At 39.7% G+C, this 22,905-nt stretch overlaps 1 protein-coding gene across 1 annotated transcript in view; it reads left to right on the forward strand.

Moving 5' to 3' along the window:
- Nucleotides 1-442: 442 nt before the first annotated feature.
- The window catches only part of FAM199X (family with sequence similarity 199, X-linked), a 29,970-nt gene continuing 7,507 nt past the window's right edge, over nucleotides 443-22,905 (forward strand). Inside the window, exons 1-5 of the mRNA XM_058658360.1 lie at nucleotides 443-953; nucleotides 10,268-10,487; nucleotides 20,799-20,948; nucleotides 21,169-21,330; nucleotides 22,439-22,705. Coding sequence (XP_058514343.1) covers nucleotides 757-953; nucleotides 10,268-10,487; nucleotides 20,799-20,948; nucleotides 21,169-21,330; nucleotides 22,439-22,705 — 996 coding nt within the window. The 5' untranslated portion in view covers nucleotides 443-756. The remainder of the gene's footprint in view (nucleotides 954-10,267; nucleotides 10,488-20,798; nucleotides 20,949-21,168; nucleotides 21,331-22,438; nucleotides 22,706-22,905) is intronic.

Genomic DNA, 22,905 nt, shown 5'->3' on the forward strand with positions numbered 1-22,905 from the left:
GATGTCAAAAGGTGAGGAACGGGGCTATCTTTGTACTTGGCTCAGTTTCCCCAGACAGCTCCCTACACAGTTCCGGGCGCACAAACTGCAGGGGAGCTCAATAAATACTTGTTCAATTGAGATGGGGTGCTGGGAACTATTCTTTCACACACACACACTCGCTGTGTGACTTTGGTCAAGTCCCTTTGCCGGGGCTCGGGCTGCTGCTTAGTCATCGGAAACGTGTGAGAAAGCCTGGGAGGAGTTTGACCGGAGGTGCCCAGCACTTCCAGCGCCCAGAATCGCTGAGTCGCTACGCGCAGGGCGAGGCTGGGCTGGGCAGAGCGAACAAGGCTGCGGCGCAAGGAGGTTCAGTTCCTCCTCCGCTCCAGCAGGGGGCACAGAGAACGGTTCCCAGCCGCCTTTCCTCGCCAGCCCGGCGCCGGGAGGACTGCAGCGCAGTGGGCGGGGCGGGCCGGACAGGGCGGGGCGGCTGTGACGGGCTAGGGCGGGCAGTGGCGGCCACGGCGGCGACTGCAGAGGCCACTGTGGCGCGGACTGGGTGGCCGACGCGGTGTTTGTTTCACCTAGCAGCGTCTTTGAGCTGCCTCGCACAGTCCCGGCAGCATCCAACCCGGGGCCCTCAGCCTGCGCGAGAGCTACGGCGGACAAACCCGGGATCGGCGGCGATACCCGGCAGGTCAGAGTGGGGGCAGGGGCGGCGCGCGGGAGACGCTCTGAGCCAGAGGGAGAGCCTGAGCCAGGCCATCTCCAACCATGTCCGACGAGGCATCGGCTACCACTTCGTACGAGAAGTTTCTAACCCCCGAGGAACCCTTTCCGCTCTTGGGACCCCCTCGCGGGGTGAGCACCTGCCCCAGCGAGGAGCCGGGCTGCTTGGACATCAGCGACTTCGGTTGCCAGCTGTCCTCTTGCCACCGCACCGACCCGCTCCACCGCTTCCATACTAACAGGTATGAACCCCAGTTTAGGGGGAGGGTAGGTTTCCCACACCCCTACCTCTGGCTGGGGACGCTAGGATGCCCTTACCCTTTCCCCCCTTCTGTTCCCGGTCCTTCCCCAGGCTCGTGTTTCTCATCGCCCCCTCCCCCAACCTTCCTTGGACCAGAGCTCATTCCCGGGCTCCTTCGCTTTCCCTCCTTCTTCTGTTCTCCCCTGCCCTCCGGTTTTCCTTTCTACCCGTGCCCTTTACTCTGTTTTCCCCATTCATCTTGTGGCCGTAGCAATCCCTCCCTTCCCTACCCTTTCTCTGCCCTTCTTCTCTCCCCGCCTCCTCCCTCCCCTGTTTATAGACCCTTGTGAATCCCAAACCATCACCCTGGATTTTCAGAGGCTCCCCATTTCCCATCCATCTTCAAAAGTTTAACCCCTTCCAGTTCCAATACGCTGTAGAGTGGCTTTCAGGATTGACTCAGTCAGTCCAGGAATCCTGTGAAAGTGGCACTTGTGAAGCAAGAACTTTCTTCCCTTTCCCAGTTTTTAACAGATGTTATCCACAGTCCTACTCCCCACCCCACCCTCACCCTCCCCATTTTGTGGGGGAGCATGAGGAAACCAGTCAATTCCTTTGTTTTTCTTCCCTCCTTTCTAAACTTTAGCCTTACTGCTTTAGGCCCTACTGAAATGTTTAAGCTTAAATCCAGAAGATTCTCTCAGGTATGGTACCTTTTGGTTTGCTCCCCCAGTTGGGGTTGGGGGACAGCAGACATAGCAAGGTCTAGGTTGAACTTACAGAAATTTATTCACATGGTTCATTTCTAACTGGTTTTATTGGATGGTAGTATTGGGTCGAATTCTCTTTATGTGAACACTTAATATCACATTATGGGAAACTTAGAAGTTAGGGATAACAGTTTTGACTTTTAGGTGGTTATTTGAGATACAAAGTGCTCAGAGTGCGCTCAAAACACTGGGATAAACTAAGGAATCTAGTTCGGGTTATTGATTCAAGCTTAAAAATACCAGTTTGATTGAATCCTTCCCCTGTTTAATATCTTGACCATTTCCCTCCTTCTAGTCTGCAGATCCATTGAGCTTTACCAAGTTTAGGGAAGTATAAAGTATTTTTGCCTAAAAGAAACTTTAATTTAGTCCCTTTGAAAACAAGGTGAGACTATAATCATACAGAATGCCTGGGTGACAGATTTTAGGAAGTGACACATTTGTTACAGCTCTTCCAAATCCTCCTTGTGAAAAATGAAGAAAGCTGAGGGATAGAGAGAAGACTGAGTTGAAGGTCACAAAACCTAATCAAGCAAAGATGTGATCAGGCCAAGCCTACTCCTTGGAAGCCAGGGATGAAACTTGGAACAGAACTAGGGGTCTGCTGTTATGAGGGGTCCTTGTAGGTTGTTAGACTCACTCACAGAAGCCTATTCAATCAAGGATATCACCATAGCGTGAAAGTGAGATATTCAAAAACTAAAAGCATCCTAAGAAACAAAGATACCTGTGTCCGTAGTTGGTATTAAAGTCTGACATAGCATTGAAGCCAAGTCACATACACAGGAAAGGTAATTAAAATGATTCCAGAATTGTCTGTTCCAGTGGTTAGGACAAGGCAGTGGAGACAACACTGCCAAACCCAGGGGAGGTGATGGAGAGTAAAATGATACACATTTTACAGTTTGTTCTGTTCTTCCTACTCCTCCCCATTTCCCCCTTTTCTTCCTCCGTTCTTAGACTGTGATAGTTCAAGGCTGTTTTCTACAATGGGGCAGTGAGGGGGGAGGGGGAAATTGCCATAAGCTCCAGAATTATTTTTCTTAGATACTTTTTTTTAACCTACCCCTCCTGCCAGATTTTTCACCATGCTTGGAATGGCAGCAGGAAATCTAATCCTCTTTCTCCTTTCCTCAGAGGATATGGGAAGCTAAATTAACAGCATTTATAGGAGTTGATGCTTCTGTCCTAGGCCTATCCTGCTTTTTACATCTTGTCTCCTTCTGGCATGTTCTGGCTTCTTACCCCTTTCAAGATGGCTTTTGAAATGACCATATGTTTTCAGCCATTTCTTTTCTGGGAGAAGCAAATCATATATGTGGGCAACATTAAGTTTAGGGAGTTCCCTTATTTGGGAGGCATATGTCTTTCTTTTTTCCTTGATAGCCTACCATCCAACCATTCAAGCAACAATTTCCCAAATTAAACCTGAATACTGCAGTTTTGAAATTCTACCTTGAGTTTAGTCCCTGCAAAACAAATTTCACAGAAAGTAGAAACCTGGTTAGTGAGTAGAAGAATGGTTTCTTAAGTTTGCTTCCTTTTTGTTACTTTATAAGAAAACTGTGGAGGTTGTCTAAGTAGCTCTTTTTTTAAAAAAAAGATTTATTGTATTTTTATTTGTAAGACAGAGAGAAAGAGGGACAGAGAGACACTGATTTACTCCCCAAATGCCTGCAATGGCCAGAGATGAGGCAATCTAAAGCCAATAGCCAGGAGCTTCTTCCATGTCTTCCATGTGGGTACAGGGTCTGAAGGACTTGGGCCATCCTCCATTGCTTTCCCAGACTACAAGCAAGATTGGAAATGGAGCAGCGTGGACTTGAACCAGTGTCACAAGTGGAGACTTAGCCTGATATGCCAGAACACCGGCCCCTAAGTAGTGTTCCTTTTCTTTCCAAAGATCGATTTTTTCTTATTGGAAAGTGGGATATACAGAGAGGAGGAGAGACAGAGAGGAAGATTTTCCGTCCACTGATTGACTCCTCAAGTGGCCGCAATGGCTGGAGCTGAGCAGATCCAAAGCCAGGAGCCAGAAGCTTCTTCCAGGTCTCCCACACAGGTGCAGGGTCCCAAGGCTTTTGGCCGTCCTCGAGAGCTTTCTCAGGCCACAAGCAAGGAGCTGGATGGGAAGTGGAGGATCTGGGACACAGACTGGTGCCCACATGGGATTCTGGTGCGTGTAAGGCGAGGACTTTAACTGCTAGGCTACCTTGTCGGGCCCAAGTATTGTTCTTGATAAGGGCTTTGTGATGATGTTTTTGTTTCTGTTTATGTGCTGTACTCAGGGATACTTCTGCAATCTTTATTAACCAAAAGAGACACAGCATTAATGGTCCTTAGCCCCTGAGTTCAGTGCATAGAGTGTTCAGATTAGAGTCCCCAGGGACATTATTGTTGGCATGTCACTGGTACAGGTTCAGTGGAATATAAGTTGCAGGGATGCAGCCCATTTCATAACAAGTTAAACTTTCTGGGAGTGTATTTGAGGATTTTATTGCCAAATTTGTTTTGTCTAGAAGTTTGGAAAATAGGATAAATTTCAGTAAGTCAAAAACATTAATCATCTTTTTGATCAAACAAAACTGAAATGTCAGTGTGGAATATATATACAGTGTTTAAGAGTTTTCTTTTTAGGGCCAGGCAGCGTGGCCTAGCGGCTAAAAGTCCTCGCCTTGAATGCGCCAGGATCCCATATGGGCACCGGTTCTAATCCCAGCAGCTCCACTTCCCATCCAGCTCCCTGCTTGTGGCCTGGGAAAGCAGTCAAGGACGGCCCAAAGCCTTGGGACTCTGCACCCGTGTGGGAGACCTGGAAGAGGTTACTGGTTCCTGGCTTCAGAATGGCATAGCATCGGCCGTTGTGCTCACTTGGGGAGTGAACCATCAGATGGAAGATGTTCCTCTCTGTCTCTCCTCCTCTCTGTATATCTGACTTTGCAATAAAAATAAATCTTAAAAAAAAAGATTTTTCTTTTTTGTTTTGGGGAGCAACATTTTTCAGATATACATGGAATTTTCCTGTAAGCACTTCAGTGAGTGATTTTTCTTCTTCTTCTTCTTCTTATTTTTATTTTTACATTACAGCAGCCATGTCTAAACTGCCATAATCTCACATGATGTATTATAGAGGTAGACTTTTGGCACAGCCATAAAGGTGCCACTTGGGGCAGCTGAACCCCATATCCTATGTTAGCAAGTCCTGCCCATACCTCCACTTGGAATCCAGCCTCTTTCTGATGTGAGGCAGCAGATGATGGCTCAAGTAGTTAGGTACCTGCTGCGCACGTGGGGGGCATGGATGGATCTCCAGGCTCCTAGCTTCACCCACACCAAGCCCTAAGCTTTGCAGACATTTGGAAAGGAAAGGAACAACACAAATCTTTCTCTTTCTCCTGCTCCCCTCTCTCCTCCTCTTCTTCCCCGTTCCTCTCCTTGCTTCCCTCCCTATCTTTAAGGTCATCAAAAGATATTTTTTGAAAAAGGATATTTATAAAGTTGGAAAATTAAAAAAAATATTGGGCAATCCTGTGATTATAAGGGGAAGGAAATTATCATGGATTCGAGAAGTGTTATTCTGCTTTTAGAAGTGCATCTGTACCTTGACATTGAACAATGGTGAAAAACATGTGGGAGGACAGTGCCCTCTTCTGTACACCCTACTGTCAGATTATGAAATGAGCTGTATTGTATAAATCAGTTACTCAGTTTTGTGAATTTTGTGTTTTGTTTTCAATCACCATTATAGAGAAAATCCCCTGGACTGCGTATGCCTCAGGTACTACCCACAGTTTCCTATCTAAATATAGAATTGGAACTGCAAAAGAGCTATTGGAACTACGTTGAAAGAATCCAATTTCAAAGAACTCGTGAGACAAATTGTGGATGAGGGTCAGGCTTTGCCAGAATGCCTTTGCCAGAAATACAGATTAAGGAATAATTAATAGAAATTCCAGTGGCGTGATAGGAGTGAAACCACAGGTTACACAGATTGAAAGGGAATTGAAGCTTCAGTACATTTAAACAGTGAAAGGAAGGAGGAAGTACAATAATTTAGAAGGGAAGTAATACCTTCACTGTTTTTGCTTCATTTGCAATTATTTTATTTTCTAGAGATTGAGATTTTAGCCTCTTGGAAGCAGGCTACGGGAAAAGGAGCAGTTGAAAAATTAAAGAGGTGGGGGAGGTACACTCAGAAGCCCAGGTGAAACAATGGGGATTGGGAAGATGCAAAATGACCTCAGACATCCTGAGGTGGAAGTGAGGAAGCTGGGGGTTGGGCTACCTGCCATACTTGTGTGGCCCTTTGGGCTCTAGAAAAGTTGCCCACTGCCTATAGGGATTATGCCAAGGAGTCAGTGTTGAATGCTAGTAGTGGTGGGGAGCTGGCTGTTTAGAGGATAAATGCATAGCATGGCTGTGGAGGGAGCTTCATGAGCTACACTGTTGGGATTTTACTCAGTGGTGCTCATTGTCTGGGTTCTCATCCTGAGGAGTGCTGGTTAGGTCCTTTTGAGAGGGGAAGAGGGTTGCAGAGGAAGATGTGAGGACTGCCAAAACAACCACTGGAAATCTTTAGTCTACATGTTCTTACTAAAAGCCTTACGGAGGAATGTCCCTGACTTTACTTTTTAATTAAAATTTGGGCAGCCAGCCTAGTTATTGAGTTAAACACTATTTCATCAGGATTCCTTACAGCATTTTTTTCTTGAAAGAACGTCTCCTTTGAGAGTAATGTCCTAGTTTATAGGCAGAAACTGTAGTGTTGGGCAGCTCTGTGTTGGTGGAGTAATTGAAGGTAGGCAGACTGGCAGAGTTCCATGATAGAAGCACATGGTGGACACTCATTGTAAACTTGGAACTGATAGTAATCTAAATGAGGGGATATTTAAAAAGCTATCAAGGCTGCTACTCTTGAACACTTTCCATGGAGGTGCAGATACTGTTCTTTTAATGTTCTTCCTATGTCCTGTATCATTTTTCAAAATCCAGATCAGGCTGTAGGTACCATTTGTGACCTATTTCTTTTTGCCCATCTTGTGTGTTTTCCTTTGCACTAAATATTCTGAAACTATTGATTTTTCAGGATTATGAAGTCCATCATTCAACTGTATTCTTGAACTACTCCCCATGATTTGGAGGCATTTATTTTCCCCCTTTTGCCTTTTACAAATAATACTGTTTGGATGTGTTTGTACATACATCTTTTTTTCCCCAAAAATTGCTCTTTAAGGAAGGGAATAGATTCCTAGAAAGGAAATTACTGGTTCCAGATGAATGAACCTTTTTAAAGCTTTTGCTATACAAATACTACCAAATTACGTTTCAGAAAGATTATGTCAGCTTACATTCCCAGCAGCAATGGATAAAATTACTTCCTAGTTTGTTCTTTTTTACTTTGCCTTAAAATAGTAATTAATTTTTATAAATTGGCAGAAATAGAATTTTAAAAAATCCTTAGTAGTGAAAAAAATGCTCTCTGTTAGGCAGACTATTTCAAGGATGAGCCCAGTTTGTTTGGCACAGAAAATTAAAAATTAAAGGCTTCTGAGAATATTCTGATACTTTATATATGCATGAATTTGAAACAATAGGGGATGTGCTGATTTTCACGAAGAGGAGAGCAAAATACAAAGCAAATGTACAACTCCTTTGTCAGTGAAGCTGAAAAGAAATTTTAATTAAAAACAATTATTATCTAACAGTTTTTCCTAGCATGCTACATACTATTTGGAACATAGAAGATATATGAATAAATGTTTGTGGAATGGGTGAATAAAAGAAAAGAGCCATTTATAACTTGAAGATGTAAGGAAAAGTGGTTTATTTAACACACAATGTGGCTATGGTTTACTGTCTAGAGAGAACTTCACTGTTCATAGCTTTTTTTTTTTTTACTTGAGAGGTAGATTTGCGGATAGAGAAGGAAAGTCAGAGAGTGAGGTCTTCCACCTGCTGGTTCATTCCTCAAATGGCTGCAATGTTCAGAACTGGGCTGTTCTGTAGCCAGGAGTTTCTTCTGGGCCTCCCATGTGGGTGCAGGGTCCCAGAGACTTGGGGTAGTCCTTCTCTGCTTTCCCAGGCCATTATGAAGGAGCTGGATTGGAAGTGGAGCGGCCAGGACTTGAATTGGCATGTACATTAGATGCTGGCATTTTAGGTGGAGACTTAACCTACTAAGCCACAGTGCTGTTCATAGTTTTTATTGCAAGAGCTGGAAATGATAGAAATAATGATAAGGTATTTGGGGACTCTTTGGAAAATAGAACTTTTGAATTTTAATTAGCCATTATAAAATAAAGGAGGAATTTAAAAAAGCACATCATTTGAAAATAAACTGAATTTAATGAAGGATGAGAAGCAACATAATAATAGAGAAATAAGAAGCTTTTCTAAAGGAAATCATTATTTCGGTAGGTTATTAGTATCAAAAACACTAGATAGTTTAAAGATTAATTCCCTATGCTAAGTGTAAAACAGCGAAGATTATCTCATTAATAGCTTACAATTAGAAATTTACAAGTGAAAACTGAAATATTTCAAAATGAAAAATTAAAAAGAACTCACACGAAAAATCCTTGCCGTGAGTACTATAGGCCAAGTGTTATGATCTTAGTACATAAAGAACTCAAGCAATAATGAAAACATTCACGCCTAGAAGACACTGAACAAAAGAGCTACTAAACATTTAAAATTCTGACCTTACTGTTAAAGCAATAATACTTGATGTAAAACTTTTTTGTTCCATCAGATACAGAGCTTTCAACAAAATTTTTAATGCTGTTGAAGTTGTAGAGATGAACACTTTAATATGTTGCCTTAGAGAAGATACAACACTATTTTGATTAAAGACAACATGACCCTTAAAAGCATTGATATATCCTCTGACTCAACTTACTTCTATAGCAGTCTATCTTGAGAGAACTTATGCTTGAGTAAATAATTATTAACAAATGTCTTAATGTTAGAAAAAATTGAAACAGCCTACATATATGTTATTGGGAGAATAAGTTAGTGAGTTTTTACAGGTAGCAAAATGGTTTTTAGGTAATATAGTTTGAGCCTATCCCTGTTTCAAAAACCTGAAATGTAAAATGTTCCAAAATCTGAAACTTTTTAAAAATTTATGGTTATTAGAAACATGTAGAGAGAGAGCTTCCATCAGTTGGTTCACTCCCCAAATGGCCACAATGGCTGGATCAAAAGCCAGGAGTCAGAAACTTCTTCCAGGTCTCCCACACAGGTGCAGGGTCCAAAGGCTTTGGGCCATCCTCGACTGCTTTCCCAGGCCACAGGCAGAGAGCTGGATGGGAAGTGGAGCAACCAGAACGTGGACCAGCTTCCATGTTCTGGGATGTTGGCATTGCAGGAGGAGGCTTAGCGTACCACGGTGCTGGCCCTCAAAATCTGAAACTTTTTGAGGGCCATTATGGGTGGTAGTACCCTAAATGGAGAATTCCACAGCTGGCTTTGTGTGACAGGTTCAGTCAAAATGCAAGTACAGTCAAAGTATTATATAAAATTACTTTTAGGTATGTGTGTGTAAAGTTTTATGAAACAGATAAGTTTTGGAGTTAGCATTCTGCAAGATATCTCATATAGATATGATAATATTCCAAGTTGAAAAAAAATTAAACAGAAATCCAAAATACCTCTGGTCTAAAACATTTCAGATAACTGATATTCAACCTGTGGTTAAGAAAGTATTCAGTGAAAAAAAAAAACAGATAATAAAATATAGGTACTTTAAAATGCTAATTTTGTAAAAACGAAAATTCATAGAAAAAGATACCAAAGTGCTATGGATTAGTTCTTAATGGATAATTGACCCTTTTGCTATTCTTCACCCCTTTGTTATTTACTTCAATTTTTTTGCATTGATCCTTACAATGTTACCATGTTAACTTTGTTTAAATACAGCAAACATTTCTTGTATTTGTGTTCTTTTTTGGTGCTTTCCTTTAGCTTGCAGTGGCTGCCTTCTTCCTTCAGTTTAATAATAACTACCATGTATTAAGCACATTTTATGGGTATTAAGTGGTTTGTGCACATTCTCCTCTAACCTTCAATAAGTCCATTTTTACAGTTGGGACAGAGGTTTTTGTAAGGTTCTGATTTGCTGAAGATCAAATAGGTAGCAAGTGACAGAAGAAGAATTTAAACTCATTCTGACTCCACAGAGTTTACAAATAACCACCATGCTATTTTGTTTATGGATGAAGATGTTACTTCATTGCTAACTTCAATACATTCCTTTGAAAGTATTTTATTGTAAAGTTTAAGACAGCTGTGAAAGCATACTCATCACATAGTTTGAACAATTATTCATACGTGAGATCATGCTTCATCTGTACCCCCTAGCCCATTCCTCAGCACCTTCTCTATTATTTTAAAGTAAATCCCAAACATGTTTCACTCATAAAGATTTTACTATATTTCTTTAAAAGCTATAGGTTTCTTTAACGCATCATATCTAAAAATAAATTCATTATATGTGTCATAAATATTCATATTAATATCTTGGAATTGTGTTGTATTTTTCAAGGTGGAACCTGACTTCTTGTGGAACAAGCGTTGCCAGCTCAGAATGCAGTGAGGAGCTATTTTCATCAGTTTCTGTTGGAGATCAAGATGATTGCTATTCCCTGTTAGATGATCAAGATTTCACTTCTTTTGATTTATTCCCTGAGGGAAGTGTATGCAGTGATGTCTCCTCTTCTATTAGCACATATTGGGATTGGTCAGATAGTGAATTTGAATGGCAGGTATGTTTTTTTTTTTTTTATTGGCATCATTGCTAAGTATGTAGCAGTATAATTTCCCTTTTGATGTTCTCGTTTCTACCTCAAAGCAAATTGGCCTAGTATTTATCCAGCTCTGGAAACTCTCAGGCTTGTTTGAGGATTAATAATTAAAAGGAATATATATCCTTTATTTTTGCTACTGTACCTTTAGGATTCTGATGCTGTGATATCCTTTTGTAGATTTTCATGTAATTTCATACTGGTGTACTGTTATAATTATTATATATAATCAGGACCTTCCTACCCATGAATCCAAGCAAATTTGGTTTGCCTACTTTATAAAAAATAGCCTTCATATCATCAGGACACACACTGGCATCATGTTATAAATCTAATAACTTAAACCACTCTTACTACTACCACATAACTTAGGTTCTAGTATCAGAAACACAATGTGAGTTCTCATCATGTCTCATATATGATGTAGAGATGTTTATTCTCATAGCATATATATTTTGTAAAATGACTTTATGACAAGTTGTTTGAAAATGATGAAAATGTGATATATTGACTGCAGTGTGTCACAAAATGTAGACTATTTTATTGCAACATCCATTTTCTGATTGTAAATGATAAAAATATTTAAAGAAGCTTTATATACAATAAATGTTTTATTCAACAGATGAGCTTGAATAGTTACCATGTTTGAAAAAACCATCTAAATACTAGAAAGTATATTCTAAAAGAATGCTACTTTATTTCAAATCGTTTTTTATTAAAATATCAAATAATACTAAATGATACAATTTTTTAAAAGAAGTTTGCCCAAAGTCCCACTTCGCTGTGGTTACCACCGTTAAGAGCTTATGCATATACAAGCATACTTCCCTTTTAGAAATATATTAATGGGATCATATTTCATCTACTATTTGGCCCTATTTCTTTTTCACAGATATAAAAGTTGCTTCATAATGGTGATTATTTAGGTTGATTTCTGCTTTTTCTTATAAAAAATGTTATGCTGAAAACTAAGACAAGTTATAAAGGAAAAAAATATTCTAACCCTTCTGTTTCTGCTTTGTTTATTTTGTTTCAACTTGCATGCTATAATGGTTATAAATATGTTTTGAGTAAAAATGTGTAATTTTTTTAATTTAAAAAACAAGGTTTAGGCTGGTACCATGGCATAGTAAGCTAAGCTTCTACCTGAGGCACTGATATCCCTTACGGGTTCAGGTTCATATCTTAGTTACTCCACCTAAGATCAAGCTCCCTGCTTATCAAATGGGAAAACAGTGGAGGATAGCCCGAGTGTTTGGACCCCTGTGTCCGTGTGGGTGACCTGGAAGAGGCTCCTGGCTCCTGGCTTCAGATTGGTCCAGGTCAGACTGCTACAGCCATTTGGAGAATGAACCAGTGGATGAAAGATCTTTCTATCTCTTTTCCTCTGTAGCTCTTCCTTTCAAATAAGAATAAAATTAATCTTTTCTTTAAAAAAAACTGAGGCAAAATTGGCTTGGCCATTTTAATGATTTTGAAATGTAGAACTCAGTGGTTAGTATACCCATAATATTGTACAGTTGCCACAGTTATCTGATTTGAGGATGCTTCTATCACTCCCCAAAGAATACCCCATTAGAACATAGTTCCAGTTTCCCCCTGAGCCTGTCAGTTGGTAACCGCTAATCTGCTTTATGATTGCTTTTCTAGATGTTTGCTATAAATGGACTCAAAATGTACAGCCTCTTACGCCTGTCCTCTCTCATTTTGCATTATATTTCAAAAGTTCATGTTGTAGTATATCAAAACACTTCATTCCTTTATTTTTTATAAGATTTATTTTATTTTTTGAAAGACAAAGAGTTAAGAGAAAGAGGTGGAGGAGGAGAGAGTGGTCTTTAAAAATCTGTAAAAGACTTTTTGAGTTTTGTGGGTTGTCTTTTTAAAAAAATGGTTAAAAGAGAAAGATCTTGCATCCATTGGTTTACCCCCTACATGGATGCAATGACCTGGGACTGGGCCAGGCCAAACCAGGTGCCAGGAATCAAGAGCTCCTTCCAGGTCTCCCAAGTGGGTGGCAGCAGCTCAACCATGTTCCTCTGCATTCTCAGGTACGTTAGCAGTGGGCTAGATAAGAAGTGGAACAGATAGGACTCAACCAGTGCCCACATGGGTAGTGGCTTAACCCACTATGCCATGACAGCAGCTTCTTGGGCTGTCTTTTAACTTGATGGTGCCAGTCACTTGATAGTTTACTTTGACACACACACACACACACACACACACACACTTGTAATTTTAACCAAGCTCAATTTATTTACTTTTTGTTACTGTGCTTACAACGTCATATTTTAAAAGCAAATGCCTACCTTAACAGTGTGAAGATTTTCACCTGTCTCCTTCTCAGCACTGGGTTTCTTACATTTAGATGTTTGATATATTTTGATATTTTTTTGTATGTTGTGTGAAATAGGGGTTCAAAATTGTTCTTTTGCGTACACATATCCAGTTGTCATGACATCATTTTATTGAAAAGGCTATTCTTTCCTCATGGAAAGATTTTGGCATCTTGCCAAAAATGAATTACTTGCAGGTGTAGGGATTTATTGTGGGATTCTCAGTTCTGTTCCACTGATGCACATGTGTATACTCATGGAGCATAACACTTCTGATTACTATAGCCTTGCAGTAAGTTTTGAAATTGAGAAATAGAAATCCTCCTATTTTGTTCTTTGTACAGATTGTTTTGTTTTTGATTCCTTATAGATTTTAGCATCAGGTTTACCATTACCACAAAAAGAGCAGTTGGAATTTTGATAGTGTCTGCATTGAATCTAGATTACTTTAAAGGGTTTTGCCAACCTGACAATGGGACACAGACAGTGTTCCAGTCCCCGAGGAAAGGAGGGAATGTCTTTATGTGTGTCTTTAATTCTTTTGCTGTTATTTTTGCAGTTTTCAGTGTTAAAGCCTTATGCAGAGATACTTTAGAAAGTTCATGGAAAATGGTTGAAAGTTTATTTTTGGTACAAAATAATTTAAATTCAAGCATAACTCTTTTTATAATATGCATTTTCAATGTATATGTTGAAGTTTCCTCATACTGCCTTGGTGAAATTTATTCCTGACTGTCATATTCTTTTTGAGGTGAATATATCAATGGTATTTTCTTAATTTCATTTTGATTTCTTATTGCTAGTATATATAGACATACAGTTAATTTTTAAATATTATAAACTCACGTGTTAGCTTTGATAGTTTTTTCTTTTTCTATGTGGATTTTTTTTATATTAAGTTTTCTGAGAAAGACTTTTCCTCCTGATGCTGGGAGGTTGAACTTACAGTCTTCTGCCATTGAATCTAATGTTAGCTGTATCATATCAAGGAATTTCCCTTCTGTTTCTAGTTTGTTTGGTGTTTTTTTTTTTCCTTATCATGAAAGGATGTGGGGTTTTGTCAAGTGCTTTTTCTGAGAATTTGAGATGATCATATGATTTCTTTGTATAAGGTACTATATTAACTTTCATATAGTGAAACACCCTTGCATTCTTAGAATTTCTAAGTCTTAATTGGTCATGTGTTTAATCCTTTTAATGTGCTTCCGGGTGCAGAGTTTTCAAGCATTTTGTGGAGAATGCTTACACACTTGCATCCATATTCACCAGGGATATTGATCTGTAGTTCTCTTTAATTCTCTTCGTCTAGTTTTGATATCAGGATAATACTTGAACTCACAGAAAGAGGTGGAAAGTGTTCCTTCCTCTATAAAATTTTATAGTAAGATTTTCTCATTTAAATATAAAAAAATTTTCATGATCTTCATAATGAATGTGTTAGTATCCCTGCCATTGGATGTGCTAGAATTTGTGAAATCATTCCTCTGTTTATAACCTGTTTCATTTTTTTCTGTTATAGTTGACAGCGGTTAGCAGTTTTGTATGGATACCATTTTTTTTTCAGTGCCTCATATATCAAGTGAATACTTTATATTTAAAATCAAATTACAAATGCAGTCAGATGAAATCCTCCCTTATCATTCTGAGAAATATCTTTTCCTCTTATTTCTTGTGATTTATTTACTGTTTAGATCTTATATGTGATGTTTAAGATAGCAAGCATTTTTAATTTGTGATTGCTGAATTAGCTCATGAGTAGATAGAGTAGAAAGCCTGTCCTAACCACTGACTGTTCATGAACATGAATGACTACGCTTTGAACAAAAATCAGGGCTGCTTTAGTAATGTACTTTGCCACCTCTGAAATTGAGTATGGGTACTCTGTTACCATGGATATTTGTTATTTAAATACGCTGAAAGGTTTAAATGCAGTCTTGTCTGTGGGACTTCATAATGGTGAGCAGTCCATTATCCAAGAAAATAATTGCAAATTATATGTTAGGATTAATACAGACTAAAAATCGTGTTGTTCTAGCTTAAAAATGTGAATTACCTCTGTTGTAAAAACTGCATCTCCATAAATCTTTCTTTGTAATAGGTGTTTTAGCTACAGCTAAAGTAAATGTAAATGATTCATACATCCTCCTGGAAAGGAAGAGAAATTTCACTAACTGCATGCTAAGGCAAGGTTTTTAACCTTAAGATAAAGGAGAATTTTAGCATTTGAAATAATATTACAGCATTTTTGCTTTGCTGATAGTCTTCTTTGCTTGCAGTCCTTTTATTATTGAACATACATGTGACTAGTGTTAGAGTTTGAGAAATTATTTCCATTGCTGATCCAGGAAAGCTTATAAAATTTAAAAAAGTGAGTAATTCAGCTGTCATACTTGAAATGCAGAGGTACAATCTGAAATTACACATCAACTATTACAACAGTGAGCTTACTTGTAAAATTGTGCTGCACTCTGCAGAAAATATGGCAGAGGTTTGATTTAATTCTCCCTGTGTGTCACAATTACTGATTATAAAATAAATATAACAAATACTGTTTATGAAAAATATGAGAATCATTAAGCATTTTTATTCTGATATATATTACCAGTTGTAACCTGGAAAATTACTGGTGCAATAAATACAGCAGAAGCCATAGAACGAAGTCTACTGTATGACTACTCATCGTGTATCTCTAATTGACTACTTGACATTTCCACCTGGATGACCTTATTATTTAATACTAACATGCTATCTGATGCTGAGCCCCAACATCACTGATGCAACTTGCAATTATAGTGTTTCCATGGGAAAAAATAGGCTGCTTAGTGAAATGTTTTATAGCACAGTGGGATGACTGTTCTCTGCTCAGAGGACGCTTGTGCTTGCTTCTCCTATGATTGCTACAGCCTCTCCATTTCCCACATGGCATTCTTCTCTCATGCCAACATACCTCCGAGGCCGGACTGCCTGGCGTAGTGGAAATCCGTGTTTGTGTCTTCCTTTGGTTTCTGTCTCTGGTTGTTTGGACATCATTTTTTCTACGTGTAAGATGAGTGTTTTGTACTAGAAGATTGGTAACATGATTTCAATTATCTTTCTGTAAAATTAAGATTTTTCAGTGTATCACCCAGGATAGGTTAGATGATCCTGAAACATTACCAGTCTTATTGTGACTTCAACATCTGATTCAATTGCCCGTATCCTTTCAGTTATCAAACAGCTTTGTAAATTGCTTTTCATTCAAAAATGTTTATATTTGTTCCCATTCTTCTTTCCATTTTTGTCTGTTTTCATTCAGGCTCATTCACAAGAGCTTTCTGCATAATTGCAATCTTCATACTACATTTTGTTCCCATTAAGCTTTCTAACTTATGTCTCCTGAAGTCTAGCTGTATCAGGTTATTTCTACTGAGAAAATGTTATTGTCCCATTTTTTTATTTTAGAGATTTATCTTATTTTGATTTGAAAGGCAGAGTTACAGAGACAAGGAGAGAGAGAGATATCTTCTATTTTCTGCTTCACTCTCCAAATGGTCACAATGGCCAGAGCTGAGCCAATCAGAAGCCAGGAGCCAGGAACCTCCTCTGGGTATCCCATAAAGGTACAGAGGCCCAAGGATTTGCTTTCCCAGGAAAATTAGCAGGGAGCTGCATAGGAAATGGAAAAGCCGGGATCCTAACTGGTACCCATATGGGATGCCTGTGCCAAAGTGGCAGGTTTACCGGCTATTGCACATTACCATCCTGTCTTGGACTTCTTCTAAAGGTGACTTCATGTGTGCATGGCTGTTCAAATTACTGTATCTTGAGGAGATTCCCAGAGCATCTTATTCAGTTGCTGTATTGCTCTGAGTCTGGAACATTCTGTTTCTTATGATCATGGTCAGTAGTACAACAGGTATTTCTAATACAAATCCATGTGCAAACAGCATCCCAAATGCATTCCTAAACACTTTTAAGAACTTATCCATTCTTACTTCTGTTACACTCATATGATATACCACAACCGCAGCTGGAGGCCTAGCCTACTACGCCACGGTGCTGCCTCCCTTGCCCACTTCTGCATATTATATTATGGCTTCTGATTCTTCTGTAGAACCTTCTGAACCTTAGCACTAATTTGATATGTTAATAGTCATCTGTTTTTCACCCCCATTGTACGTTTTTTATTCTCTGATTTTAGTAATTTATTCTCCCAACCTAATTGCCTTTCTCTTTTTCCTCTTTGGCCACTCTGAAACTTTACGGTATAAAATTTTATCCAGCTGGGCCCAGTGCAGTGTCCTAGTTGCTAAAGTCCTTATCTTGCATGCTCCAGGATCCCATATGGACACCAGTTCTAATTCCAGTGGCCCTGCTTCCAATCCAGCTCCATTCTGTGGCCTGGGAAAACAGTTGAGGATGGCCCAAAGCCTTGGGAGCCCGCATCCACATGGGAGACCCGGAAGAAGCTCCTGGTTCCTGGCTCCTGCCTTTGAATCAGCTCAGCTCCAGCCATTGCGGGCACTTGGGGAGTGAATCAACAGATGGAAGTTCTTCCTCTCTGTCTCTCTTCCTCTATGTATATCTGACGTCCAGTAAAAATAAATTTCTAAAAAATTTTATCCAGCCATTTCAACAACATAAGACATTTGCTAAGGGTTCATGGTACCTGTTTTAAGGGTTCAAAACTGAAGCAAGGGAAAAAAAAAACCCTGGTTATTCCAAACAGTTCACAGAAAATGGAATTAGAGCATAAGTTTATTTGGGTCCAAAAAGTGTTGAAATCCACGCAAAGTCTTTTTTATAATACACATTTCCATGAATTTTCTGAAAAGAATTTCATATACATGATTTTCATATGCGTGGATTTCAAAAATTTCTTGCGCCAAAATAAGCTTATCTCTTATTTCCATTTTATATAAGCTGAAATACCTGCATACTTTTTTTATTGTTACACATGGCTCATTTCAGCCCCTCACCACTCCCTGGAGATTAATGACGTTAATCACATTTTACTTAAGACTCTAAAGCTCAAAGAAGTGAACCAACATACACAAGGCCATACTACTAGGGTGCAGGAGAGTTGAGATTGGAAATTTGAGATCTTGTTACTTCTCTGTGAAAATACAGAGGATCATTTCTTGTTTTGTGCTTCTCCCAGCAAATACATGTACAGAGTTAAATGTGCAAATTTTAAGTGCCTAGCATATGATCTGGCCCTGGCAGATATTCTTTAAAAATTTAGAAGAAAAACATTTTTTTCTTAGAGTTTGGAGGTGTAAGTATTTAAGAATTCCTTTTATACCTTATTTATCAAAGAGGCTTATTTGATGATTGTCTCATTTTTTTTAAATGAAACAGGAAAATAGAAAAACATTTCTTTTTTTTTTTTGTCATTAAACGAAATACCCTTTGTGTGTGTGTTTAGCCAACTTCCTTATATGATGCTGAGTAGATAACATTGTTAGTGAGACTTAAAAAAAATTATGATTATTTGAGAGGGAGTGGGGAGAGAGCAAGCACCCCCATCTGTGGTCTCATTGCCCAAATTCCACAGGAATTCAGCCCAGGGTTGCAGGGACCTACAGGAGCCCTCTCCTACTGCCGAGAGTGGACATCAGTAGTAAGCTGGAATTTGAAGCTAATTAGGACAGTTGCAGTCTAAACATCATCTTACATAGGAATTGACCCCAGTTTTTTCACTTCAGTCATCTCTTCTATGCAGTTACTTCCCAAATACATACCTGCAGTCCCTTGTAGCTATTCTAAGTTTTAATCTTATAGCTTCAATAAACTGGTAGATAATCTCATTGGTGACTTGTCATCTCAAAACAGGCAAAGTCATGTGCTCTGTTGTCTATGTTTGTATAAATTATTTTTCTGTAAGCATTAGATTTTAATTCTTCTTGAGTCCCCTATACCTATTACAATGTTGCATGTACTACAGAAGTCCAAATGCTTACAATCACAATGGTTTTTATGATTAAAGTACCTCTTCAGATAATCTGAAAAGCCTAGAAATAAGACACATTTTCTACCTCTACGGAACCAGAAATCAACAAAAAAGTGCTGTTTTGTACCTTGAAACAGTGAAAACAGTATGCTTGGAAATTGCCTTATTTCCTTTGTAGAGAAAGAGTACATAATATAGTCTTTTTCCTCCACAGTAATATAGTCATGAGTGCTTTAAATATTTGTTAAATTAAAATCCATTCTAACTATTGAAGGTGATAGCTCCATTTATCACCTTGATTTTCCTGAGTTTTATAGGTGTAGGCATATGTATATAATGTATAAAATTATATACATTAAATGGGTACAGCCTTTTGGATATATCAACAGCACTGCTAAAAATTAAGTCTACTCTTTTTAAATAAGAAGTATGAAATTGAACTGTACTTTTGGCTGTTGGTCTCATTGGAAACTGGTTTGATTTTCTATGTACTTGGGGTTTGCTTTTATTTCTCCTGGGCATTCTGTTTTTACAGTTTTCCTTTCATATGTTTTCTCCAAAATGGTTAGCCTCATGTTAATAGCACATTTGAAATATTTTAGTTGTCTAGAGGTTAAGACAGATTTAGGACAAGGACCATGATTTATTTGTCTTCATGTTGGCCGTATGTCTTGCAAGATAGAAACCAGTACTTCTTATGATTCTCTGCAGGCCATATCCACATTTGCATTATAAATTAAAGATTTTAATGATGATTGACTTTTTTTTTTTAAAGATTTATTCATTTTATTACAGCCAGATATACACAGAGGAGGACAGAGAGGAAGATCTTCCGTCCGATGATTCACTCCCCAAGTGAGCCGCAACGAGCCGGTGCGCGCCGATCCGATGCAGGGAACCTGGAACCTCTTCCGGGTCTCCCATGCGGGTGCAGTGTCCCAAAGCCTTGGGCCGTCCTCGACTGCTTTCCCAGGCCACAAGCAGGGAGCTGGATGGGAAGTGGAGCTGCCGGGATTAGAACCGGCGCCCATATGGGATCCCGGGGCTTTCAAGGCGAGGACTTTAGCCACTAGGCCATGCCGCTGGGCCCAATGATGATTGACTTTTACATTAACATTTTAACAAGTCCTCATTATGATTTTAAGTTTTTAAAAATCCTATGTTTATTTTTATTTGAAAGACAGAGTTACAGAGAGAGAAGGACAGAAAGGGGGAGAAAGAAATCTTCCACTTGCTGTTTCACTCTCCAGATGGCCAAAATCAGTTGAAGCTGGGCTGATGTGAAACTGGGAACAAGGTGCTTTCTCTGGGTCACTTGGGTTATCTTCTGCTGCTTTCCTAGGTATATTAGCAGGAAGCTGGATTAGAAGTGGAGCAGCTGGTAGCCTAGCAGCTAAAGTCCTTACCTTGGACGCACAGGGATCCCGTATGGGCACTGGTTCATGTCCTGGCAGTCCCACTTCCCATCCAGCTCCCTGCTTGTGGCCTGGGAAAGCAGTCAAGGATGGCCTGGAGCCTTGGGACCCTGCACCCGCATGGGAGACAAGGAAGAGGCTCCTGGCTTCAGATCAGCTTAGCTCCAGCCATTGTGGCCACTTGGGGAGTGAATCATTGGATGGAAGATCTTCCTCTCTGTCTCTCCTCCTCTCTCTATGTCTGACTTTCCAAAATAAATAAATATCTTTAAAAAGAAAAAAAAGTGAAGCAGCCAGGACCTCAACTGCTACCCATATTGGATGCCAGCACCACAGGTGGAGGCTTAGCTTCCTATGCCACAGTACCAACCCCAACTTAAACATTTAGGAAGTATTTTTCATTGAATAAGTGAACATACACACAGATTGTGTTGATGTTGTTACTTTACATAAACTTGTCATAAATCACCACTAATCCTCTGATTTTATATTTATCATTAATCTTATTGTTTAAATCAGCTTTTTTCTAATGTGCAAAAGATGTGGTATTCAAATATTTTTCCTACCTTCACTCTCCTTGTTTTTATAGTTACCAGGCAGTGATATTGCCAGTGGAAGTGATGTACTTTCTGATGTCATACCCAGTATTCCAAGTTCACCTTGCCTGCTTCCTAAAAAGAAAAACAAACACCGGAATTTAGATGAGCTCCCTTGGAGTGCAATGACAAACGATGAGCAGGTAATGGCGTCGGCATTTAAGGGCGTATAGAGGATGTGGAGAATATGTAAGAGCTCAGCTTAGTGCCTGTTGTTAGCTAGGTTAAACCTGGTGTTCTTAGGAAGTCTGAATTTGAGTTTTAACTGTTTGTCAGGGAGCAGATATGTTAAGTACATAGAACGCCATTGGAATGAACAGAGGTTTTGAGCATTAATGTTTGTTGTCCTTTCTCACCACACAGGTGGAATATATTGAATATCTGAGTCGCAAAGTTAGTACTGAGATGGGACTTCGGGAGCAACTTGATATTATTAAAATAATTGATCCTTCTGCTCAAATCTCCCCGACAGACAGTGAGTTTATTATTGAGCTTAACTGTCTCACCGATGAGAAACTAAAGCAGGTATGTGAAGAAAATGCAGAAAAAGCCACTATCTTCCACGAGGCTTGGATAATTCTATGTAGATCATCTGTAAATATATAGGTAATTAAAGTCAGAATCACTGCTGTGAGCTATAATACTAGAAAAAATTATGGTAATATTTGAAAACATGTCGAGTTTTTTTTTTTTTTTTTTTTTTTTTACTGAGGTTTGTGCCGGTCTCACTTGGCAGTATTTTCCTGAGTCAATGTGGAGCTGTTGCACGGATCAGAGGCTAACTCTGTGCTCAGGGCTCCCATTTCTGGATGCCTGAAAGCTGACAGAATTTATTTTTAAGAGTTATTTTATTTATTGGAAAGGCAGATATACAGAGAGAAGGAGATACTAAGAGAAAATCTTCCATTCACTCCCCAAGTGGCCACAACAGCTGGAGCTGAACTGATCCAAAGCCAAGAGCCAGGAGCTTCTTTCAGTGCTCCCATGTGGGTGCAGGGTTCCAAGGCTTTGCGACATCCTCTACTGCTTTCCTGGGCCGTAAGCAGGAAGCTGGATGGGAAGTGGAGCAGCCGGGACATGAACCAGTGTCCGTATGCCCAGGATTTAGCCACTGAGTCATTGAACCCCACTTGTATCTTTCTTAGGAAGGTTTACTTACTGAAAATCAGAGAAAATAGGTAGATAGATGTGAAGAGGGAGAGAGACAGAGCTCTTCCATCCACTGGTTCACTCCCTGAATGACCTCAATAGCCATGGCTGGTCAGGTTGAAGCCAGGAGCCTAGAACTCCAGCCATATCTCCCATCTGAGTGGCAGAGGCCCAAGTTCTTGCGCCATATTCCACTGCTTTCCCAGGCACATTAACAGGGAACTGGATTAGAAACAAAGCTCCCAAGACTTGAATTAGTGTTCATATGGGATACCTGCATCCTGGGTGGCAGCTTAACTCACTGTGCCACACTGTCACTCCTGGTACTTGTGTCTGCATTTAAAGGTTTCTTTTGCCCTTCTATCTTATTTACACATCTGCAAAAGTATCAGAATTTTAAAGACACTATGACTTCTTTCTCCAAAACTTTGAGGGTATGATGTCAAGGTACACCACTAATATGTTTTTGTCTGTGTGTCTCAAGGTCAGAAACTATATCAAGGAACATAGCCCTCGCCAACGGCCTGCAAGAGAGGCCTGGAAGAGGAGCAACTTTAGTTGTGCAAGCACCAGTGGAGTGAGCGGTGCCAGTGCCAGCGCCAGCAGCAGCAGTGCCAGCATGGTCAGTTCTGCAAGCAGCAGTGGGTCCAGTGTTGGAAACTCTGCTTCAAACTCCAGTGCCAACATGAGTCGAGCACACAGTGACAGCAACCTGTCTGCAAGTGCAGCAGAGCGGATTCGGGATTCAAAAGTAAAACGTCTCATCACTACAAAACTTTACCTTTCAATATTAACAGTAGTCCTCCTTCATCTAAACTTACTGGAAAGCTAAAATAATCTTGCTATCTAGATACTTGTGGGGTTGGTTTTAATTGAACAAGTAGGAAACTCTGTGCTTGAAAGGCAATCTCAGCTGAGTGCTTTGAAATATTGTTTTGACCCACAACCGTA

Source organism: Ochotona princeps, chromosome X, assembly GCF_030435755.1.
Source record: "Ochotona princeps isolate mOchPri1 chromosome X, mOchPri1.hap1, whole genome shotgun sequence".
NCBI classification, from domain to species: domain Eukaryota; kingdom Metazoa; phylum Chordata; class Mammalia; order Lagomorpha; family Ochotonidae; genus Ochotona; species Ochotona princeps.